The 25,170-nt window shown below is 35.3% G+C and overlaps 1 protein-coding gene and 1 long non-coding RNA gene across 2 annotated transcripts; both read right to left on the bottom strand.

Annotated features, from left to right (window-relative positions):
- Positions 1 to 531: 531 nt before the first annotated feature.
- On the bottom strand, positions 532 to 6,669 carry LOC136037170 (uncharacterized). Its single transcript, XR_010619877.1, has 3 exons — positions 4,923 to 6,669; positions 3,423 to 3,874; positions 532 to 783 (listed from the first exon to the last, which is right to left on the bottom strand). It is a non-coding gene; the product is annotated as an uncharacterized LOC136037170 (long non-coding RNA).
- Positions 6,670 to 21,333: 14,664 nt separating this feature from the next.
- Positions 21,334 to 21,816, bottom strand: LOC136036778 (zinc finger protein 271-like). The gene has a single exon (XM_065719104.1). The coding sequence runs from the start codon at positions 21,814 to 21,816 to the stop codon at positions 21,334 to 21,336; it is 483 nt and encodes a 160-aa protein (XP_065575176.1).
- Between the last annotated feature and the right edge of the window lie 3,354 nt (positions 21,817 to 25,170).

Genomic DNA, 25,170 nt, shown 5'->3' with positions numbered 1-25,170 from the left:
ATTCTGTCCCCCGTCATTTGTCCATGTGGCTATGAAACCAGTTTAGTCAGATCTTACATTCAGCCAACATCTCGACTGTTTGGTATGTTACATAGGCCTAAGTAACAAATTATTTTATGGTCTTTCCAAACATCAGGGTGGTTTATCTGACACTGCCCTCCCCCCCCCCCCCTCTGTCGTTAGTTTATTTCAGCTTAAGGTAAATGTTTAGTTTCGTCACAACTTGTCTAAAGTGCATATTACTACATATAGTAAGATTCTGATGATCGCATATTGTTTCTCTGTTATTATTAGAGAAGCGAATCTATATTTTAGTTTTCTAAAATTCCCCTTCAACGAAACTAAAAATGCGTAAAGTGGGCTTGCTTACAGGTAACATTATCTATAGAGCGAAGCATATTAGTCCATGAGCCCCGCGGGCAGCGGGGTGAAGTCTGTATTCTACATTTATTCAACAAAGTGTTAAAAAAAACATCAAACGAGGAATTACATAAAAAAAAAAAATCCAATTTATTCAAATAATAAAAAGATCAGTTTTTTATTCCAGTTAAAATTTTAAAACATGTATGATTTCATTTTTTGTGATTAACATACAGTGGTTCATTTAATCTTGATCTAAGTGTCTGATTCCACGTCTTCGTCGCTTAGGAGTGGTGCTTCTAGATATTCCAAAATGGTGTCTACGTTAATCCCGTGAATGACCAGTCGACTGATGACTGCTGTGTATGAGGCTTCTTCGAGTATGGCCAGTTCCTCTTCGGCCAGTAATTGGATGTCATCAAACTGAAAAAAAAAAATCTTTTTTGTGTGTGTTTTCTCTCGTGAAGGAGTTGCTATTGGGTCGACTTTTCTATTAGATCACAAAGATGAACATTTATTGGACGATTTCCTTGTGAACTACAGCAAAACAAAAGCACAATTCTTACTAGGAATGGTATTTCCATACGGAATGGTTCTGAAAAACGTATTTTGAAAGTATTTTTAACGGGCCGTTGTTAAAAAGTTGAATAACTAAGCAGATAAAGAAGTAAAAACAGAAGATTATTACATATCCTTATATGTGAAAGAGCTGACAGCCGACATTAAAGATTCCGGAAAACGTTTCCTTGTTTGACAAGCAAAACTCGGCACAGCTGAAAAAGCGCTAAGAATACGTAGGCGCTAAACAAAACAATATATTATAAAAACTAAACTAAGTAGGAGGGGTGCTTTAAAGTTCAGGTACAATTTCATCATGTTATTAAATAAAAAACAAGTTTTTTTTAACTGCAAGTAAGGAGCAACATTAAAACTTAAAACGAACAGAAGTTATTTCGTATATGAAAGGTGCTGTCCCCTCCTCGATGCATAGCTCTTTACGCTACAGTTTGACTCTTTCTCACAACTCTACTTTTTAAAACAATTAAAAGCTAGTGTAAAGAGTGATGCATTGAGTAGGGGACAACCTCTTTCAATACGGAATAATTTCTGTTCGTTTTGTTTTAATGTCGCTCCTTACTTACAGTTAAAAGCTTTTTTGTATTTAATTTTTGAACGTTTTTGAATTAATGCACGTTTTTATTTTGGCTCACCGCACATGAATAATCAAAACGATATTTGCATTTTTTTTTGGTTAAATGGCTTTCTCATAGTTCTGATCGGATGGTTTTGATAAAAAGGGGTTAGGGAGGAGGCCTAGTTGCCCTCCAATTTTCGGCTACTTAAAAAGACATGTAGAACTTGATTTTTTTACGAACGTTTTTATTAGTAATAAATATACGTAACTTACAAATTAACTCACGTAACGAACTTCTATATTTGTATTTTTTAGTACGTATATGAGGGGGTTTGCCCCCTCATCAATACCTCGCTCTTTACACCAAAACATGAATTTTGTCCCGATTTTTTAAGAAAGACCCCTGAATTACAAAGGCCGTCAAATAAACAATTGAAATTACTAAAAATAGTTTAGTGTAAAGAGTGAGGTATTGTAGAGTAGACAAACCCCCTGATATAAGTAACAATTTCTGTTCGTTTTAGGTTTTAATGCTGCTCCTTATTTCCAACTGAACTTTTTTTTCATTGTTTCTTTATTAAATAATGCTAGAAAATTTTGCGCTTCCTTTATGCAAATTCTCTTCCCTCATGATAAACTCCTCCATGGATTGATCTTCCCAAGTAACACTCCACCCCCTCAACGTGAAAAAGCACCCCCGAAAACGTCTGTGCACTTTCCAATAACCATTACTTTATGTAAACAATGGTCAAAGTTTGTTACTTGCAGCCCCTCCCTCGGGAACTGTGGGGAATTATGTCGTCCAGAAAGACATAACTACAAAGTTTTTCGACTAAGTTGAACAAAATGGCAATCTCAAATTTTGATCCGGTGACTTTGGGAAAAATAAGCATGAGAGGTGGCCTAGGTGCCCTCCAATTTTTTTAGTCACTTAAAAACGGCAATAGAAATTTGAATTTCCGTTAGAATAAGACCTCCCGCGACATTCTAGGACCACTGGGTTGATACGATCACCCCTGGAAAAAAAAAACGCATCCGTGAACTGTCTTCTGGCAAAAACACAAAATTCCCCATTTTGGTAGATAGGAGATTGAAACTTCTAGAGTAGAGTTCTCTGAAATGCTGAATCCGATAATGTGATTTTTTTTAAGATTCTATGACTTTTAGGTGTTTCACCCTATTTTCTAAAATAAAGTAAATTTTCTCAGACTGGTAACTTTTGATAGTTAAGACTGAACTTGATGAAACTTATATATTTAAAACCAGCATAGAAATGCGAGCCTTTTGCTGTAACTATTGGTATAAAAATTCCATTTTTTAGAGTTTCGGTCACTATTGAGCCGGATCGCTCCTTACTACAGTTGGTTACCAAGAATTGTTTTGATTTTATGTCATTAACAATTGTTTGACAGTGCAAAACGGATACAGCTGAATTCGGTTATAGAGGCATATTTTAGCTGAGGTATCCGCTTTGCACTTTCCAATAGGATTCTTAATCCGCTTGGGCGGAAGGAATATTTACCGAATTCGACAGTGTAAAACGGTTATGTCAGATGAATTTTTTTAAACCAATATTTCGGCCCTTTTTGACAAGGGCCTTCTTCAGGCTCAAAGCCACTGAAGTTGGATGAAGGAAACTTGTGAAAATCCAATATTTACCAATAAAAATTGTCTAACTGACTTATAAAAGAAACTATTTTTTTTTCTGTTCAAGCTCCGGGGGAACTGTTTACGACAATGGTCAGATAACTAAAGAGAATAATTTGTAACCTAGGATCGCAAAAAATGCTCAAATTAACTTGATGGTTGCTAAGATGGTAAGATTAATTGATGGCGCTAAATTTAGTCTCAGTATAGGTGGTTTCAAAGGTATTAGAAAGTACTCGATTTCGAATATTTTGTTTATAAGAATAACTTAAATACTTACATTGGGATTTATTGATATTATTTGTCCATTGATGAAGACTCCTTCTTCATCTCGGACTATGGATGGGTTCGGAAGCCTTATAACTTAATGCTGATGCAGGGTGTGGTGGCGTCCCAGGCTGATTAGTCTCGTCGGAACGATAAGTGATGGAACCAGATTTCTACTATTCCTGAAGATATTAATATTGGCGATGACGATTGCGTATCTCTGAAGGATTGAAACGTCATATTTTTTGTCTGGTTTTTCCCAATTCACCATTTGAGCCACTGTTGCCAGATCGTCACTGGCTAAAGTTAGTTTAGTTGTCGGCCGGTTGCTGGCTGTTGGTTGTAACCTTTCGATCTTCAATAGCAAACCAACGAAACTAATAAGTTTGTTGGCATTTTCGGCGTTGGATGCGTATTCTAGATCGTGCAGATTTGGAAGTTGCAATACTGGCAGACTTTCTGCAACTGGGAAAATAAAAAGTTTCAAATACGATAATTGCAGATATACTTGAACCCCCCCCCCTGACCGATAAACTGAGATCATACACCCCTTGTCGCCCACCAAAAGCTCCTGATTGAAAGCCCAAAGTAGCGGCACCATTAAAATGTTCAAATGCAGATGTAAACCAATTTTAGGAATCTTAATAAAAGCTTAAAATATACTGTTTAGGGCGGAGGAGGGTTGGCTAGACAACGTTGATACCTAGGGACTTTTGGCATTGGTTGGGGCTAAGAGGGGAGGGGGAAATCATAATCGTGCCGCGATAATTACTAAGCAAAATTACATTACTGTTATTTAGATGGAACTATAGATTTCTGGAATTTGCAACGTTTACAAGATCATTTTCGTATTAATTTGTTAAAATCAGAACTATAATATTTTTGTCACATTGCGGCATTAACGGTTCCAGATATTCACAAGACTAAACAGTGTCGTTCAATGTAAAATTTAAGCAAGTAGGAAAATCAATCAAAACTAAAGACATCGAAAACAGAAGCTGTACCAGATAATCAATAGTATCGTCCAAAATGGAAAAAGATAACGTTAAGGCCTAGCTGAAGTCTAAGCAGTTTACTCCCTAGTCAACTCTTTTTCTGAGGCGGCAACTCGGTCAAAGATAAAGTTATCAGTTTTCTTCGTCGCTTCAACTAAACACAGATGAGAAGGTTGAACTTAAGGGTTTCTTACTCAAAATTACGTCTAGTTTTTTATTGTTTTAAAAAAAAGAGTTGTGAGAAAGAGTCAAACTTTAGCGTAAAGAGTCAGGCGTCGTGGAGGGGACAACCCCTTTCATATACGGAATAATTTCTATTCGTTTTAAGTTTTAGTGTTGATCCTTACTTGCATTTGAAAAAAATTAACTCAATTGGACTATCTGTCTGGGCTTTTTCTACAATTAGCCATGACTTGATGCCCACAAGTATTCCATTTTAATTCAAAATGGAAAAGTTTTTTTTTTATATTTAATTTGCACTTAAAGCCAATGTATGGATATTTGTTATGTACATTTACCTTCATTTCCGGCCTCCACCACTCCACCATTGATTTTCTCGTTATGACGAATTCCGGGCTCCCACTCATCGTCATCCCGGGTGGAAAAGTTGCGTTCCTGATTTTTATCTTTTGCCTTTGTTCTAGGCGTAGGATGCCGAAATCAAATGTCTTAGGAAATACAACGAAGAGCAGCCCGCCAGTTTGGTCTAAATACAATAGATAGACTTTGCTTCCATGACTTCCTCCTTTTTCAAACATGATTGCCTCAACATCATAGAATTTGTCTGGTATTTTGTCCGCTGCCACAGACTTCACCGGCCTTTTTGCTGTTGACAGCCTGATCTCTTCGACCTTACGTTTTAAGGGAGTGGTCATCTGTAATGAAAACAAGATCTTTATAGTCGTCTAAAATTTCACTATTTCTATGAAACTCTTTAAATCGGTCCTTTTATCTTGGTTTGCAGCATTTTATATCTAAATTTCTGAGAATCAATAGATTGATTTAAAAGGGAAATCAAAGGCTTAATGCCAAGCTGCTTTGGTTCCATTTGAAAATGTAAAAACAAATATAGAGGTGGGGGATGTATATTTAAGTTGAACTACAAAGAAATGTCTGAGTCACAGTATAGGAAAGGTCAGTTTAGGGAGAACAAGGAATTGTGAATCCAGCTCAGACCTTCCTCTTTCAGTTTTCAAATTTGTTTGTCCGGGACCTGGAAAAAAACTAAATACAGGAGAAATAAAACGTATTAGTGAAGCGATTTATTACAATGATCAGGTGTCTCCATCACTTCAAATTTTTTGTGGAATAATTAATTCATGGGGAACAGATTAAAACGGGCAAATCACAAAAAATCCAGGCAGGATTTCCAGCTTGAGAGCACCGTACCCGGATTGTATATTCAGTATGGAAAAATTACAACAATAAGAGAAATTTTTAACTTTCTCTGAACAGAATACGGACTAACACACTTTTCTTACTGTAGATCTGGATAGCACAAGAATTCGTAAGTACTTTAAGGTTTCTTTTTCATGCGTTTATAATCAATTAATTGCAAGTTAAAAGTCATGTTTTTTCTGCCCTTCTCACTTTTATTCAAGCCATTGTAAAAGAAAAAAAAATAACAAGAATTAAAAGGGTCTTTCTGGTAGTTTGCATTTGATTATACTTTTAAACAAATTAAATTAACTTTGTTTTTTTGTATTTAATTATACTTTTAAACAAATTTAATTAACTTTGTTTCTTTGCATTTAATTATCATACGTTTGAAGTACCGCTAGGTTAAACTCTCAGGGGAAGTGAGGTCTGAATCACAGCGATAGAGCCCGGTGCCTGCTAATCGAAATTTAGTAAAAAAAAACATCCAATTACGAGAGAATCGAAACTACATATATTAGAGCGTAGCTAACTGGGACCGGAAGAGTTTGAATACAGCTTTTAACTCGGCTTAAGCTAAGGTTCCACTGCCCAGTTTGCTATTCACACTGCCCACTGAAGGACCAGTTTTTTGTTGACTAACTTTTTCGCCTGGTTTTCCGTTTTGCTGCCCAGTTTTTAGAAGTTCAAAACGTAACACATACCTAAATACCTATGACGTCACAAAAGTTGTCCGTCTCTCAGAACGATAACCTCGAAGGAGTAGAGATATTTTCTTCAAACTCTAGTTTAGTGACTTCTCGCTATCTCGTTAGGTTAGGAAAATGAAAGTTTCAGGGATGGGTCTACAGGCTAAAGTATGTCTCGGCAAGGTATTTTGAAGTACTTCCCTCTCCCTCTAGAGGGTCTTGACCTTTGATGACCTTTAAAAATATGTGTGTTATAAAAGTGAAACCTTACAAAATAGATTTTCTGCTTGAATGAAGTACAACAAAATTGTTTTCAGCTTCACAACTTTGCTCAATCCTAATTTATAAGGTTTTAAAGATACGCAAATACATTTCCTAAATTAAAAAAAAACAACAAAAGAACATTGATATGGCTCAGAATTCTATTCAAATAACAGGAGTTGTATTTTCAGAACTAAAAGCAGAGAAAAAGCAACTGGTAACTGAACATTGAGGTAAAATGTTGGTTTGTCAAAATTTCAAAAGCAGTGGTGGTGGGTACTTTAAAATACCTTCCCGGGATATACTTTACCATGTAGACCCGCCCCCGAAAGTTTCATTTTCCTAACCTAATCCCTTTCCGAGATAGCAAGAAGTCACTAAACTAGTATTTTACCGAAAAATGCTCGAAAGATGCTTAAAAAAGAATTATAACAGGGGCCCACTCAACCTGCAACACTGATTGAAATGGTATTCGTAACTGAATGATGAGATAACATGTAATGAATCCCTTATATCCTCCCTCAACGCTCGAAAGACCCTGTTGTCCAAGAAATTCGGAGAAAAATATTGTCTGTCGTAGCGGTAGTAGGTCATTTGGATTTAATTATAAACCGTTTGAAGTACGGCGAACTTAAAGTCTCGAGGGAGGTGATATCTTCCTATATTCCACAAGTAGTTATCAACCTCAAGATTAAATAAAAACAAGTTTTTTCTTTTACTGAAAGCAAGGAGCGAAATTAAAACTTAAAACGAACAGAAATTATTCCGTATATAAAGGGGTTGTCCCCTCCTGAACGCCCTGCTCTACGCTAAAGTTTGACTCTTACTCACAACTATACTTTTTAAAATAATAAAAAACTTTGGCGTAAAGAGTGGGGTGCTGAGGAGGGGACAACCTTTTTTATATACGGAATAATTTGTGTTCGTTTTGAGTTTTAATGTCGCTCCTTTTTTATTTAATTTCTACAGTTTTTGAATTAATGCATGTTTTGATTTTGGCTCAACGCACATCAATAATTAAAACGAAATTTGCATATTTAGTTTTTGGCTAAATGGCTTTCTCATAGTTTAGATTGGACGATTTTGATGAAAAAAAGGGTAGGGGAAGGAGGCTTAAGAGGCCTAGTTGCGCTGCAAGTTTGGGTTACATAAAAAGACAACTAGAACTTTTTTATTAGTAATAAATATACGTAACTTACGTAAAAACTTCTATATTTGTATGTTTTTATTACGTATATGAGGAGGTTCGCCCCCTCGTCAATACCTCACTCTTTACACTAAAGCTTGAATTTTGTCCGAATTCTTTAAGAATGACACTTGAATCACAAAGACTATAGAATAAATAGTTGAAATTACTAAAAGTACTTTAGCGTAAAGAGCGAGGTATTGAGGGGGGACGAACCCCCCTTTTATTTATTTATTTATGAATACATCAAACGATAAGCAATAGTGCTTGTCGCTTTCATTTATACGTAATAGTATCTGTTCGTTTTAAGTTTAATGCTGCTCCTTACTTCCAGTTGAAAAAAACCTTTTATTTAACTTGTTTTCTCATTGTTTTTAAATAACAATAGAAAATCCTTTGCCCCCTTCCTGGAAATTCTCTTCCCTCATGATAAATTCCTCCATGGAAAGATCCTTCTGCGTAACCCCCCCCCCCCTCGAACATGAAAAATACATATGAAAAAGTCCCCCTGAAAATGCCTGTACACCTCCCAACAACCAGTACTACATGTAAACAATGGTCAAAGTTTGTAACTTGCAGCCCCTCCCCCGGAGACTCGTTCCCAAAGACATAGTTATTATGTCTTTCGACTATGTTGAACAAAATGGCTATCTAAAAATTTTTATCCATTGACTTTGGGGGAAAATGAGCATGGTAGGGGGCCTAGGTGCCCTCCGATTTTTTGGGTCACTTTAAAAGGGCACTAGAACTTTTAATTTCCGTTAAAATTAGCCCTCTTGCGACATTCTGGGACCACCCCGTCGATATGAACATCCCTTGGAAAAAAAAAGCACGCACCCATGATCGTTCTTCTGGCAAAAAATACCAAGTTCCACAATTTTGTAGATAGGAGCTTGAAACTTCTACATTGCGTTTCACTGATACGCTAAATGCGATTTTCGTTCAGATTTTAGGGCTTTTAGGGGGTGTTTCACCATATTCTTCAAAATATGGTAAATTTTCTCAGGCTCGTATCTTTTGATGGGTTAGACTAAATTTGATGACACTTATATATTTCAAATCAACATAAAAATTCAATTCTTTTGATGTATCTGTTAGTATCAAAATTTCGTTTTTTAGGCTTCCATTTACTATTGAGTCGGGTCGCTCCTTAGTACAGTTCGTTACTACAAACTGTTTGGTAACAGCATTCCTTTCTTTTGGATCGGAAAAGCAGCCCATCATTATTAGATTACGAATTTTTGCCTCTGTTTTCTCGAATTATTCTTGGAGGAATAAATTGTTAATATTACAAATACTAAAGCTATCTCAATACTCTAGTCCTCCAGACTGAACAAAGAGTATTCAGCCACTCCATTTTGCCTAGACGAATTGTATAGGGTTTGCCAAACGTCACCGACCTTTTTTATTTTTCAACATCTTTTTTATTTCTCAATATTTTTTATTTTCTTTATTTTTTTTATTATATCCTGGAAATTAATTATGGAGAAATTCAATACATTACAACGTACGGTATTTAACGTGATACGGTATACATACAACGTACGGTATACGTACCTGACAGAAAATCAATTTACATCGCATTGACTTTATGATACTAAAATTTCATGCATATAACTGTTAAAATAAAAAAAGGTATTTAAAATTGAAATGGGTCTGGGACTTTCGGCCCATCCTGTATATAGTTTATTTCAAATCAAAGAAATCTAATTTTCAATTGTTCTCTTGCAGGACCAATTCCCTTTACTTAGCAAAACAAAGCTTGCGCCATCCTCCAGTGCAGTCGCTTCTGCTTGATACTGGTAAAGCTGGTTTCTACTTGGCACTGGTGCAGCCACTTCTACTCGGCACTGGTGCAACAGGAGGCTCACCTCGATCTGATCTACAACATTGAAGAATACGAACTCGAAAACAAATACGAACTCGAATATGATATCGAAAACGAATACGAATTTGAAAACGGATTGGAAATCGAATACTAACCCGAATACTAACTCTTATTACGAACTCAAAAAAATTAACAAATTATAAGTACTGAATGAAATTAAGCGAAAAGCAAGCATAGAATAAAGCAAGAAACAGTAAATTCACAAAATCGTCTACCAACAAAATTAGATTCAAAAGAGTGATAAAAAGAGAGATTCAAAAGAGTGATTTAGTTAGAACTAAAAAGCGATAAAACTGACCAAATTCGTTAATATAAGCTTCGACACAACACCTGATTGAAGTATGTCCGGGGAAAATGTACGGAAGTCAAGTAGTGTTGAAGATAATACTAAATACCTTGGGCTTCGTATTGCCTTTAAGAAATTTGGAAAATGCTGTTTCTGTTTCCTGCTCTGCAAATTCGATTTATAACCTTTTAATCACTTCAGACATCTTTTGGAACAGTTTAATGGCTGGGAGCTTCTCAAATTCCCTGGAACTTGAGCTACAAAAAATGTGTTACGCATATTCGAATTGCAACAAAGACTCTGATACCAGCGTTACTTCTAAGCACTTGCGACACCAGGTTGACGAAAATGTTCAAAGAACAATGTTTGAAAAACAACGACAGTAAGATGCAAGTGAATTTCTGCTTTGTTTGGTCAATGTTCTACCCGAAACATCTAATATGAGAAGTTTATTCGACTTCAACGTCGAAACCAAGATAAGCTGCGTAACATGCAACTTGTTGAAATCTGATAAGAAGACTCATTCTGGAGTTTTTTTTATTAATATTCCTCAAAAGCGAACAACTAGCTTAAATGAATGTATCACAAGAACATTTTTAGCAAGAGAATCTTTAACAAGGATCGCTTCAAAAAAACAGAAGTAATTGAAAACAATAATGATTAACTAATTTTATCCCTAAATCGTTACTCTTTCGACAGACAAAGTAATTCTATAGTAAAAAATTATACTCGTCTTTACAGATTAATGAACGCTCAGTCGAAATCGGTGACACTTCTTACATGGTAGTAGGATTTGTTTCTCACATCGGTGCTTCAGCTAAATCGGGCCATTATGTCTACATTAGACGATGCACTATGCACAAATGGATTCTTTATGACAATCAGATGCCAAAACCAATTACTATTGATCCCAAAAACGCTTATCTCCTATTTCTGAAGAAAAAATCATCAACGACTCACATCAATTCCGAAAACTTTCGAAAACAACTAAATAGACTAATTGAGACGGTCAGAGGAAAGGAAAGACGGTCAGAGGAGACAAAACGCCAAGATGTAGAATTTTGTAAAAAAAATAGACTGGATAGAAAAGGAACTAAAAAGTCAAGAAACGGAAATCAGACAAAAGAAAAGACGAGCAGATAGAGCTGAAAAAGAGAAAAAACGCCAAGATGTAGAATTTTGTCAAAAAGAAAACGAAACAGACAGGATAAAAAAAGATCGAAAACATCAAGAAACAGAAATCAGGCAAAAGAAAGGACGAGCAGATAAAGCTGAAAAAAAAGGAAAAACACCAAGATATGGAATTTTGTCAAAAAGAAACAGACAGGATAGAAAAGGAACGAAAACTTCAAGATGTAGAATTTTGTCAAAAAGAAAAAGATAGGATAGAAAAGGAACGAAAACATCAAGAAACGGAATTCAGACAAAAGAATAGACAAGCACATACAAATCGGATGGCAGCTATGCGTAGTAACGAGAACTTCCGCCGATCTGAAAAGATTATTGATAAACTATAAAAGCGAGCAAACAAAACTTTGCAAAGGGACAAACAAATTAAAAAATTCCTCATAGTCCAAGAGTCTGGCCTAACTTTTGTCTGCAAGTCTTGTACGAAACTCTGCTATCGTGTCAACACAACGAAGCTATTACCTATTCTTCAAAAATATCATATTCTTAAGAGGAAAGTTCTCTAGACGTAATGGCATTGGGAGAAATAAACGAGGATACGTGGGTGTGCCTCACCTGTTCAAAGTACATAAAAAGAAACAAGATTCCCCCATTATCAATTCTAAATGAAATGGCCATTCCTACTATCGATCCTGTTATATCAATTCTTAATTCAATAGAAGAAAGATTAATTGCCTTAAATATCCCATTTATGAAAATTAGATCCCTCCCCCGTGGGAGACAACGGGGATTGAGAGGAAATATTGTAAATGTTCTTGCAAACATCACAGGCACCACCTCAGCTCTTCCGAGGACAACTGCTAATTGTCAAACAATATTCGATTCACTAATACGAAATTTAGCATATGATTACGACTATCGAAACGGAAATTTCAGACCACAAAAGCTTTTACAGGCATTAAATCATCTGTGCTTAACAAGTGATCTCTACAAAGAACGAAATATATCAGTTAGTAAACGAGTTCGAATCTGTTCTATCTGATGATCTAAAGATATCACAGGAAGAGACTTGTTTAAGCTCTTCAAGGTAAACATCACCGAACGAATCTCTACGTTTACCGGTTCACCAAACAATAGAGAACACAAACGAAAGATCTCAAACACCACAAACTTTAAATTACCCCCAAAATACCGAAGAAGTTGCGTACAACTCGAATGCTTCTTCGTGGGAAAAAGTCGAAGACTCTCCAGACATGTTGGGAATTTTTTATACATTCTTAATCCCTGACGCCAGAGATCCCATCGATAAAATATGCGTAGCGTCAGGATCACAAAGTAGAGCTCAAGGTCTTTTTTATGACAAAGACTGTGAGATAAGCTTTTTCACTACCTTATATGGTGGACAACCAAAATGTAGACCATCCAAAATACGAGTAACCAAAGCGGATTTCGTAAAATGGGAGATATTCAACATAGATTCTCGCATTAGACAACACACAGAATATTTATTCGTACAAGCCAAAAAAAAATGATAAGAGAAATTCAACAAAAGAGCCAGATTGTGCTTCGCAAATACATTGGGAACAAACATTTAAAGGCTGAAGATTTTCACAATGACACCTTTGTCCAGAAGCTTGTGAATTTAGACGAAGGTTACAAAACCCTCAAAAACTTCGAAAAATGCCCGCCTATTGGTAAGCAGCAAAGAAAGATTTACTTGCTATGATACGAATGCTAGGCATCCCCACTAGGTTTCATAATATATCTTGCGCTGAAAAAAGGTGGAATTTACCACTCGAAATTTTGGGTCTAACAGTCGATGCAAAAACTTATGCCGACGAAGGCGTTGAAGCTCTAACTTGGAAAGAAAAGTGTAGATTAGTATGCAGCAACCCTGTTACCTGTGCCAGACAGTTTCACTACATCGTGATTGCTTACGTCTCAAATCTTTTACAGAACAAAGATATACTAGGATGCACAGACTATTATTTTCGAGTAGAATTTCAACAGGATCTCCACATATTTGTGTTCATATGTTCATATGGGTCAAAGATGCACCGAAACAAAGTAGTGAAAATCAACAAGAGGTAGCAAATTACATAGACCAATGCACATCCTGTGATATTTTCAGCTCCAACAGTCCAGATGATCTCACCTATTTGTAGATACACAAACATACTAAGTCGTGTTTAAAAAAAGTAGTGACGAGTGAATGTAGATTTCACTTCCCTATACCTCCTATGAATCGAATACAGATATTAAAATCATTTGAAAAAGACGAAGAAACTTTCGAACAGAAGCAAGAATACCTGAAATTATGGAAAGAAATAGAAAAATTACTAAACAATTTGAAACTTGGGTCTGATCTAACTTTTGAGGTCTTACTAGCTATTTTAAACACTGACGAAGAAACGTACATCTAAGCTAACAGAGAAGATATTCTTAAAACTATCTCCCGCAGAAATAAGAGTAAACAGTTACAATACTACATTGCTGAAAGCAGTGAAATCAAATCACGATCTTGAATTCGTACTCGATCCATATACTTGCGCAGAATACGTCGCCGCCTACATGCTAAAAAGCCAAAGGGGCTTAAACATACTTATGTCTCAAGCAGAGAAAGAAGCTAGAAAAGGTAAAGTAGGTATCAAAGAATCCATTCGAAAACTAGGAAACGTCTTGCTAAACCATTCAGAGCTGAGTGTCCAAGAAGCAACATGGTACTTACTTGGATTTCCTATGAGGAAAGCCAGTCGATCCTTCATAAGTTTTAAACACAGCAAAGAAAGAAGACTGTTGTTTCCTACTCAAAGACATGGATAGCATAAAAAAGCTTCCCAAAGATTAAAATCAACTATACTTCAACAGTATTTTTGACAAATATGGAAAACGACCAGCCATACTAGAATCGTTTTCACGTTTTTTTGCTGAATCGTTTTTTTGCTGACTAGAATCGTTTTTTTGCTGAATTTGCAGGTTTTATAGATATTGTGAACAAAACGAATTTGCCCAAAGGATGTCACGAATCAGAGTCCGAAGATTCTAACCAATCCGATAGCGAAGACTATACACAGTCAATAGATCCACCCAACATTATGAAACTAAGAAAGCGTAATATTAGCAATATTACATCTGGTAAAACAAGTTTAAGGCTGAGAAACAAATCAAAATTCATCAGATATGTGAGATTTAGCAAAGAAAATGACGAAGAAAATCAGTACCGTGAATTACTCCTACTGTACAGGCATCGGAGAAAAGAAGATTGTCTGATGGAAAATCTTATAAATTAGCATACCACCTAAATTCAGCAGCAATCGACAAAATCAGACCTTATTTCGAAAACGACGCTACCACTGAATTTGAAATTATTCACATTGATGAGGAAGACGTAGACGAAAATGATCGAGTGGGGGAAGTGGCCACGTCCGTGCAACACGAAGATGCATATGCTGCTACCCAAAATAACCCAGACATGCCTGGATTCACAAGCGACATCGGAATGAACTTTAACAAATCAATAAATAATTCAGAAGCAGAACTATCACGCACCACTCAAACGAACAATACCGAATTCTTAACTTTAGTTCGCCAACTAAATTTGAAACAAAAATTCGTCTTTGATGCAATTTCGAATTTGTCAATAAACGAAGAAAAGCCATGCTACATTTTCATAACCGGAGGCGCTGGGACTGGTAAGACTCAAGTACTAAAAGCAATAGTTCAGCAACTACTTATGATCCATAAGAAAGATATTGAACACGATCCTGAAAAGAATACCATACTATTGTGCGCACCAACAGGTAAAGCTGCATGTAATATCGGAGGATCAGCTTTACACTACGCACTAAGTTTACCAGTAAGTCAAGAAATGAAAAATCAAAGATTTGACTGCTGATAAGCTAAGTCAGCTAAGAGTAAAATTTACGAAACTGAACCTTTTAATTATTGACGAAGTATCTATGGTAGGAACGAACATGTTCGAAATCATAAATCGTAGACTAAAACAAATCATGGGAAGTCAACAAGACTTTGGAGGAGCATGAATTCTTTTCTTTGGAGACCTGTACCAGTTGTGACCTGTGGCAGACCTTTATGTATTCCAACCTCCTACTAGCCCATACGAAGCTCTCCTCCCTAATTTCTGGCAAGATAACGTAATTATGTTTAAACTTGACGAAATTATGAGACAAAAAGAAGACAAAAAAATTTGCCGAAGCTTTGAATCGTTTAAGAACTGGAGATCATACTGAAAAAGACATTCAGCGGTTTCAAACTAGTCAGGTCGCTAAAGCACCATTGACAATTCAACATCTTTTCATGTCCAACACTTTGGTAGACAAGTTCAATGCAGTAGTGCATCAAAACTTAACAACAGAGAAGAAACATACCGCAAAAGATTCCGTAAAAGGTGATGTCGTCCAATCCGTTAAACAATATCTTCTCGAAAAAGCCAAACATCTACCAATTAGTGAAACACGAGGCTTACCATTTGATCTAAGACTCACTGTTTTGGAACGTGTAGAATTGGCCGTCAATATAGAAGTTATTGATCATCTTGCCAATGGATCAGGAAGAACTGTACAAGCTCTCAGCGACAATATTAACTGGATCCTGTTTAACGATAAAAATGCTGGTAAAATTACTAGAAACAATTTCAAAAGTAGATTTCCAAATGAATTACTCAGAGACTGGACTCCAATCTTCCGCACAGTGAGGATGTTCAGAATAACGAAAAAAGAAGGAACTGAAATAGAAAGATTCCAATTCCCTTTACGACTATCCTCTGCCAAAACCTTGCACAAAGTGCAGGGAGACACCTTAGAAGAAGTAGCGATAGACCTAACAGGTTCCAGAGCATTTCCTCACATTCATTATGTCTCCTTAATCAGAGCTAAATCACTCCAAGGTTTGAAGATAGTTCAACTTAATAAAGAAAAGATATTAGTATCTCCAGATTTACAAGAAGAAATGAAAAGACTACGACAGGTACCATTCACTGACCCAACACAAATTCGACCATAGAAACTTTAAAGTCGTTTATCAAAATGTTCGATCGCTTCGAAGGTACATCAAAGACTTAAAAGTACACCCCAGACTTGTTGAAGCAGACGTACTATTCTTGTCGGAAACACGACTTGTGCCTTCAATAAACAGCAAAACGCTTACAATACCCGGTTTCAAACTATTTGGAAACGATAACCCAGACAACAACCTGTATGGTTCTGCTGTATACATATCTGAAACCCTGAACTCAAAGCTCTATAAAGTCGAACCACAATTTACAAGCCAAACCGCGTGAGCATTAATACAATCATTAACTGCATAAGCGACTTACTAACCCCATTTATTGACAACAGTCATACAATCTTGTTAGGTGACTTCAATATAAACAGTAAAGAAACAACAAATACTGAATACAATACTTTACAACATGCCTTCGACTTCTACAGCTCATACACGAGCCCACTACAATTCACGGCTCAACAATAGATCTGATTTTTACAAACATACTCTCTGATCAACAACATTCCGGAGTCCTAGAACAATATTACAGCGACCATTATCCCATTTTCATCACTTTTCCAAAATGTGATAAAAAAGATAAAACATCAAAAAGAAAAAATTCGACAAGAATACAACAATGAAACAAAAAAAAAGAATACAATAGAATTCATGAAGAAGAAAAGAAACGCCCAATGCAACCATCTTCTTTACAGGTAGAATACCGAACAAGAAGAGACTACAGAACATTGTATTTTCAAGTTTATCTTTATAATAATTGCCAATAAACAAAGTTCAGCAGAATCGATAACTCTAGTACCGAGTCTAATTTTAGGTTCCGACCTTGTCACAAGTGCCATATGAGCTCTTGGCTCTTCCGACTTCGTCACAAGTGCATTATGAGCTCTTGGCTCTTGTTGAATTATATTTTTGATTGTACTAATTATTTTTGGTGTTGTTCCTGTTAATGGTAACCCTGCCACTATTGATTTTTTAGCATCAATGTCACCTTCTTCATTCCCTCTTATGTTTTTGTGTCCAGGTACCCACATAATGGTTACCGATGTGTTTGTGAATGTTGCCAGCTTATCCATCACTAACAGATTATTTACTATTTCTCTTAAGGTTTGTTCCAGTGATTGTAATGCTTCTATTGCGCTTTTTGAGTCTGAATAAATTAGTATATTGGCATCTTATGAGAAAATTGTCATTAAGTAATTGCCTGCTTTCCTAATAGCAACAAGTTCAGCTTCAAATATGGACTGTGAGGGATCCAGCTTGAATAAATATGTCGTCTTCAATGTTGGTACCCTCATTACCTCATTACCTCATTACAACACCCTCATTATTTTTGGACCCGTCTGTGTACAACTTAAAGTGTTCTATATACTCTCTCACCATTAATTGGTTGAATCTGATGTAGTTAAGTGGATCTTCTTTTTAAAATTCGTTTGTTAGATATTGTATGCCTCTAGTTGTCCATGGGGGTACTAGTGGTAGATCTTGCAGGTCTACTAAAATTGAAGATTATATCCTTTGTTTTCAATAAACTCTGCTTTTTCTATTATCCATTCTTTATTCTGCTTTCGTTTTTTTTTAAATGTGTGGGCAAGTCCTCTTTTAATAATTAGAGCCCTGCATGGGTGGGATGATTGGGCTAGTCATACCTTTTTCAGGCACTTCAGCATCTGTTGTTCTCTTCTGGTTTGCAGGTAAACTATTCCACTTTCCATTAATAAAAATGAGATAGGCGTTGTGCTTTTTGCCCCAAAGGTCATTTTTAGTGCCCTATTTTGGATGACTTCCAGGTTGTTTAGTGTGTTTTTTGATATAATATTGTGGAAAAGTGAGGCGTATTCAATTTTTGCTCTAATGTAATTGCAGTAGGATTCTAGTATAAATACCGTATTTGCTCCCCAAACATTCTTGGAAAGCATTTTCATGATTTTGAGTCGTCTTATGCATGACTGTTTTATATGTTCCGCCATTGGTCGGAGTGACATCTTTTGACCTATCAAACATCCAAGATAACAGTTTTTAGAAACTCTTTCTATTGTTTGATTTTTTAACATCAAATTTGTGATATTAGTTATATGTCTGTTTGTAAAGACCATCATTTTTGTCTTTTTGTGGTTGAAAATTGTAAGTCTAGATCCTCAGCCCAAAATGTCAATTGATTGATCATTTGCTATAGTTTTATTATTATTTCTGTTTCTTCATGCCTTGTTAGCCAGAAGTAAATATCGTCAGCAAATACCGAGGCCTTTATCTCATCATCATTCAATGGGCTGTCGTATTGACTTATATTATAGAAATCTGGTCCCAGTCCTTACCCCTATGGTACTCCTCTTTTTATTTTTACATGTATATGGGAAAGGCAATTTTCTGATTTAACTTGGACAGTTTTTTCTCTTAGATAGTCATGGCGGACTGATATTAGGGGACCCTTTATACCAAGGCTAATCAGTCCTTCCAAAATCTGTCTATTGGATACAACATCAAATGCTGACATAATGTCCACGAAGACTGTTATCATGATCTCGTAGTTCTGCAGAGAATATAGGGCATCTCGTTGGAGCAATGCAAGATCGTAAGGGGTATTTAAACCTTTGCTAAAACCGTATTGGAATGGAGGTAGAATTTTTTTGGTTTTCACAATCCAGTTTATTCTATTTTTTATTAATCTTTCATAAAGCTTCCACATTACAGGTATTAAGGTTATATATCTATGATTTTCTAGTTTCGTTGGATCTTTATTGGGCTTGGGTAACATGATTGCTACTCCCTCGTTCCGTATTATTGGGAATTCTCCTGATTCCCAGCACTTGTTAGTTGTTTGAAATAGCATTTTTATCCATTTTGAAGGAAGTTTTTTAAAATAAGTAGGATACATTTGGTCATTGCCTGGTGCTGTTAGTGGTAGGTTTTTACTTGATGTTTCTAACTCATTTATAGTAAAAGGTTGATTATAGGGTGCATCAGTAGATGTGTCTCTAACTCTTTTTATTTTCCAGAGGGTTTTTCTTACAGCTGACTGGTTTATTTCTTCTTTGTCTATAACTGATTTGAGATATCTTGCCCCTTCATTGGTTGTTTCCTGATTATATATAATTTATTTTCCATCTGATTGAATTGGCATGTTTACTTTGGGTTGTTCATTTTAAAAGCCATCAATTTTCTTAATAAACTTGAAGATCTTTGTCGAGGGATGTCTAAAATTAAGTTTTTCAAGGTATTGCTTCCAGCTTTTACATTTTTCTTCCTTTACTGTTTTTTTAATATGGCTGTGGTTTTCTGTAATTGTAGATAATTCTCAAAAGTAAACATTATTTCGTATTGTCTTTTGGCTTTTGTCATTTTCTTCTTTACCTCTTTGCAAATATTGTTCCACCATGGGGTGTGTTTGTGCTTTGTGTGTGTTTCTGTTTTATTTGTTATAGTTGACTCTGCTGCTTGTATCAAGCTGTTTTGGAATGCTTCAATTGTTTCTTCAATATTGTTTAAGCTTACAAAGGTATTTTCTAGATCTTGCAATTCTAAAATTTCTTCGTATTTGTCCCACTTCACTAGATTGATGTTTATTTGTTTTCTGCAGCTCTCACTTTCACACTTTGGTGGGTTGATCTCTTATTTCATGCGTTATTGGTAGGTGATCACTCAATAAAGTATTTGTTCATTCGCAGTGACGTGTTTTCAGATTTTTTGGTGTGATTAGACATGCATCTAAGTTGTCTTGTAGAAAAACTTCCGCTGAATTTCCCGCACTATTTGAGGTACCACAAGCACACGAAATATTATTGTGTGCATCTAGGACTCCAAACATTACGTATTTTTCACTGGTTATGATTGTTTACACTATTTCCTACATAAACTTGCCAATTTTTTTATTTTCTTCTTTTGGGTTGTAAATATTGATTACGTTGATTTTTTGACGATTTTTCAGATATACCTCCACTGCCTTCTATTCTATCCTGTCTTATGATATTAAACCCTTTGAGTTTAAATCTTTTACATGGGACTAGCTATGTTTCTTGTAGGCATATTATGTCTACTTTATAATCAACTGCAAAGTTTTTTAACATTTCTGTTTTTGTGCTTGTTACTGATTAAGAGTTGGGACAACTAACATATCAGTTGGTCAAGTGTGCTTTCATTTGTAACTTTGAATGTTCTGTCTATTTCTGGTTCGTTGATTTCTCTTGGGCTTATTTTAATATTTGTGATTTGTTCTACAACCTTGCATAAACTATTGACTTTTTCTTCAACCGGAATTGAGCTTATGTATAATATTCTTGGGTTTTTGGCAATTTCTTGCATTAACTTTTTCACCACCGTTTTTACAGCACTTTGATCTTCCAATTCTTGGTCTCTTGATAATGGAGGGACCTCTTCTTTGTTCAGATAAAGTTGACTGGTTTTTGAAAGTTGTTTGTTGGCAGCTTGTAAGTAAGATTTGTATGCTGAGACAACTCTTTTTACACCTATATTTTGGGTTTCTGTGATAATCTTGTTTTGTCTTCTTTGTGGGCAAGTAGTGGATGTGGGCAAGACCATGTGTGTGTAAATTAAAGCCATACAAAGAAGGTTCCAGCCGTTTTTTTTGCCTGTTTTCATGCACACCACTATATTTTCCATGTCTTCTTGGACACTGGGGTCTTGTCAGCTCGTTCAAAGGAACAACAGACGTAGTTTATGAGCTATTTTAAAATGGAGCTTTTGGCATTAATCAAATGTGATTTACAGGCAAATCAATATTTTGCACCTATTTCCTAGACTTAGGCACTCTTCCTATGCTTAAGGACTTTTATAGGCCGAAAACGACTGATTCTGTGATATGGCACATCTCCTAATTATCAAGTACCCTCCAGAGTAGATATCTTAGTTAAAACCATGGTTCTAAAGATTTATTTCTCTTAACACTGACATGTAAAAGCTGCATCCAGCTTGATTCGCAATATCAAAAACCAAAGATTCTTAAGAGTTTATTTTGTAAGAAGTTTTTATTGTAAATTATAAACTAGTAAGCTTTTTTCAAGAATGGGTTGTGAGATGATAACCCGAATTTGTCTTGAATCGAAATACTCTCTTACACATACCACACTTAAATAGTTTTCTAACCCGAATGCACTCTTTGGTGCCTAATCAAAGTGCTTGATCTAGAAAAACGCTTCTGACATGCATCACATTTATATTGTTTCTGTCCTGTATGTATTCTTTGATGCCTGATCAAATCGCTTGATTTAGAAAAACACTTTTGACATGCATCACATTTATATGGTTTCTCTCCTGTATGTATTCTTTGATGCCTGATCAAATCGCTTGATTTAGAAAAATACTTCTGACATGCATCACATTTATATGGTTTCTCTCCTGTATGTATTCTTTGATGCCTGATCAAATCGCTTGATTTAGAAAAACACTTCTGACATGTATTACATTTATATGGTTTCTCTCCTGTATGTATTTTTTGATGGTTATTCAAGTTTTGCTTTATAGCAAAATCCTTCTCGCATACATTGCATTTATATCGTTTGTGACCAGTTTGCACTCCTTGGTGCCTAACCATACTGCTTGATGTAGAAAAACCTTCTGACATGCATCACATTTATATGGTTTCTTTCCTGTATGTATTTTTTTATGGATATCCAAGTTTTCCTTTATAGCAAAATCCTTCTGACATACATTGCATTTATATGGTTTGTCACCAGTATGCACTCTTGTGTGCTTGGTCACCTTGGTCTTCTGTTTTACTTGTGTCTTTGTTAAAAAGTTCTAGTCTTTTTGTCTGTTGAATTTTCAATTCTGTGTCTAAGCATTCCTCTATGTAAGCTTCTGTCATTTTTAAATTCACACCTTTTATGACACCACAGACTTTTTTTCTTATTTCGACCATTACACTTAAGCTTCCTAGTTTTATAGTCTTCAATAGTAATTCTTTGGAGTTTTCATTTTGAGTATGTAGTATCAATAGTTCACTGTTCTTTACCAAGTCATATTCAAGCTTGTTTTCTTTTAGCATATTCTTCAAGTTTTTGATGATTTTGCTGTGTTTCAGGGAACTGCTTGTTGTGTTCTGTGGGGATTATATTTACACTGCAGTGATATTCTACGCTTGCATTAATAGCTGCAGTGGTTGGAAAAAGTTTTTCGTTATTTGGTTTGTTTTCTAGGCTAACTTTTTCATGTCTCTTAGGGATTTCAAGGGTGTTTGGCACTGCTGGGGACAAAATTCTAACATTTTCTTCTCTTCCCCTTTCATTGTTTATGTCATTACTAATGCTTGGCTTACCTTCTGCCTGTCTACAGGGAACTGCTTCACCCATATAGCTTTCATTGTCACTCTCATTTTTGCTTAATCACTTAAAGCTTCAAATCTGTTTTGCACTAACAGTTGGATATGTTCTTTGATTGTTTTTCTTTTATTTTTCAATTGTACTGTCTTATTATCTTTGTTTGTGTTTATCTATTGACTTGTAACTGTTAGATTATAGTATTTTATGGCTCGACTCTGACCTGGGCTTGTGATTGTTTGATATGTCACTGATTGGGGGGAGTCAGTGAATTGAAACTGATAGGATCCCTTTGTGGGGTCACGCCATACTAGCATTGGCTAGGTTTGGTGCAAAAAAAAATCTGGGCTGCAAAAAGTCCATTCACCAGTAGGCGATTCCTGAACCCGAAATATGGGTTGGTGTTAAGGGGTTGGCCTTGATGGTCCTCCTATATTGTCCATTTTGCTCAGTTCTAAAACTTACTATTTTACATATTTAATCTTTTTCAATGATTAAGTAAAACTAGAATAAATATAAACTTAAAACGAAAGATTTATTATCCCATCGTTTAATCTTTTCCTACCCTCCATTGGATCGAAATCAACTACAACATTCAAAGTATTTTTTCTTAACGTATCAACAAGATTTTAAGCTTATTGAGGGAGCATCAGATAGAACATCCATTATCTCCTCTTAAAATACAGGTTTTTCCAGGGGAGCAGCACCAGTCCTTCTGGTATTATCGTTGTATAATTTTATTTGTTTCTTTAAATTGTTCCATTTATTCTTACAGTTCTCTGCTGGAGAATTTCCAAGGTTGTAACCTTGACCAACCATTTTCTCTGCAATTTTCTTGTAATTTATTTCTTTTCGTTTTTTTTTAGATTTTGGATTTTCCTTCATGTCCCCAACAATCTTAATCAGATCTTTTGTCGCAGTATTCTCCTTTTCAATAAATCTTTGATCTTTATGTTTTGCTGTCAACAGCTCATCCTTGGATGAAACTAAAATTAAAAAAATATTAGGCTAATTGAAAATGGGAGAAGATTCAAAACATACTTGTCACTATATCAAGCAAAATCTATTCCATAGAAACTCGGAAATTGTTTCTAAACTTGGAAATAAATTTATTGAGATGTCTGCAAGATATTAATTGAAATAGCTGCAACTCATAATTAGAAGTACTTTAGTTTTCAATAAAGCCCTAGCTTTTCAGAATTTAACGAGCATCAGGATATATCAAAAGCTAGATTATTTGAAACAGTTTTTCAAATATATGTTTTAAAAACTTTTAAATAATAATTTAAGTCTTTAATAAGTTTCAACTTCACTCTTTACTTTCATCGTAAGAACTTACTTTCATTGGAAAATTTTTTATTGTGCAGGCACTTGAAAATGGCAAACCTATTTAAAATGTAAATTACCTCAACAAAGTTCTCATAAGGGCTTGTAAACTTTGAGCTCCTGTTAATAAGCAAACAAAATACAACACATTGGGCTATATTCTGGTTAGACTGGGGCTTATTGCTGCAATTATTTGAATGAAGTAAAGTCTGATGTTGGATTCTCAAAGATTCTTAGTATCAATTTTGGTCCAAACCACTTAATTTACTTCCTACAGGCACACATAGCAACAACATTGGATAATTCGACAATATGAAAGGGCTTTCTAAAGATGACCTTGTACTACTTTTTGACATACAAGATGCCCATCCTTCTGAGAATTTCCTGGATGAAGTTTTCAATTACTCTTATACAAATTTGCTCATCAACTTTAACAGATTACATCCATATTAAAAAATTCTGAACAATAGCACGAATGAATATTTTAAAATTGAAAGCGAAAATCTTAAATTTCCCTGATTGTCAATGGACAGAAAAAATACGTATTTAAAATTCTTCCAAAATCATTTTTCAAAGAATCTCAAGTTTCTAGTCTTCCAGTTTTGTGAAAATTCCACAAAGCAAACAGAAAATAAATTAATGAGTCATATTAAAATTATTTATATTAAACAACACATGTGCTACTTTTTTCAATATAAAGCACAAATTTTAAGCAAGTAATAATATTTTGGCTATAAACTCACAGTCAAGAGATTTAACAGACGTTTTTTTTTTCAAATTCAATCAAGTAGTTGATTAAACCAACATTTTACTAAGAAAATATAAAATAAACATGTGTCACAAAATTTACCTTTATATCGTCTTAACGAGTTTCAGACTCAAGTATCCATGGTGCGTCTTATCCACGGAACATGTGTATAACAGGAGAGCTAACATCTGAACTAAATAGCCACTTGATATAGCCACTGAAGGTTATAAACCTTCAGGGATTATAGAAGTTACAAAAAAGTGAAATAATTGGATTATTATTTATGGACTATATTACTTGTGTACTAATACACGTTTGCTGTGTAAAAACCTGTTTTACTGGTTTGTTTCACGAAATTAGACATTATCGAGCGTCAGGAAATTGGACATTATCAAGTTTGCGATGTCTTACAGTGATAATGACTTTGTGTTTGGCAAATTCTACGGTTACTCTTTGTGGCCTGTTCGAATAATTGGTATAAGTGCATCGAGGAAGGGAAAATCTTATCAAATATTGTGCTACGGATCACACGAAAAAACATCACTGAATGAAGGATTCATTTTGCCGTTCGAAGAGAATTTCACCG

Source organism: Artemia franciscana, chromosome 16, assembly GCF_032884065.1.
Source record: "Artemia franciscana chromosome 16, ASM3288406v1, whole genome shotgun sequence".
Lineage (NCBI taxonomy): Eukaryota > Metazoa > Arthropoda > Branchiopoda > Anostraca > Artemiidae > Artemia > Artemia franciscana.
The sequence above is the reverse complement of the archived record's forward strand: the minus strand, read 5'-3'. Positions and strand labels throughout refer to the sequence as shown.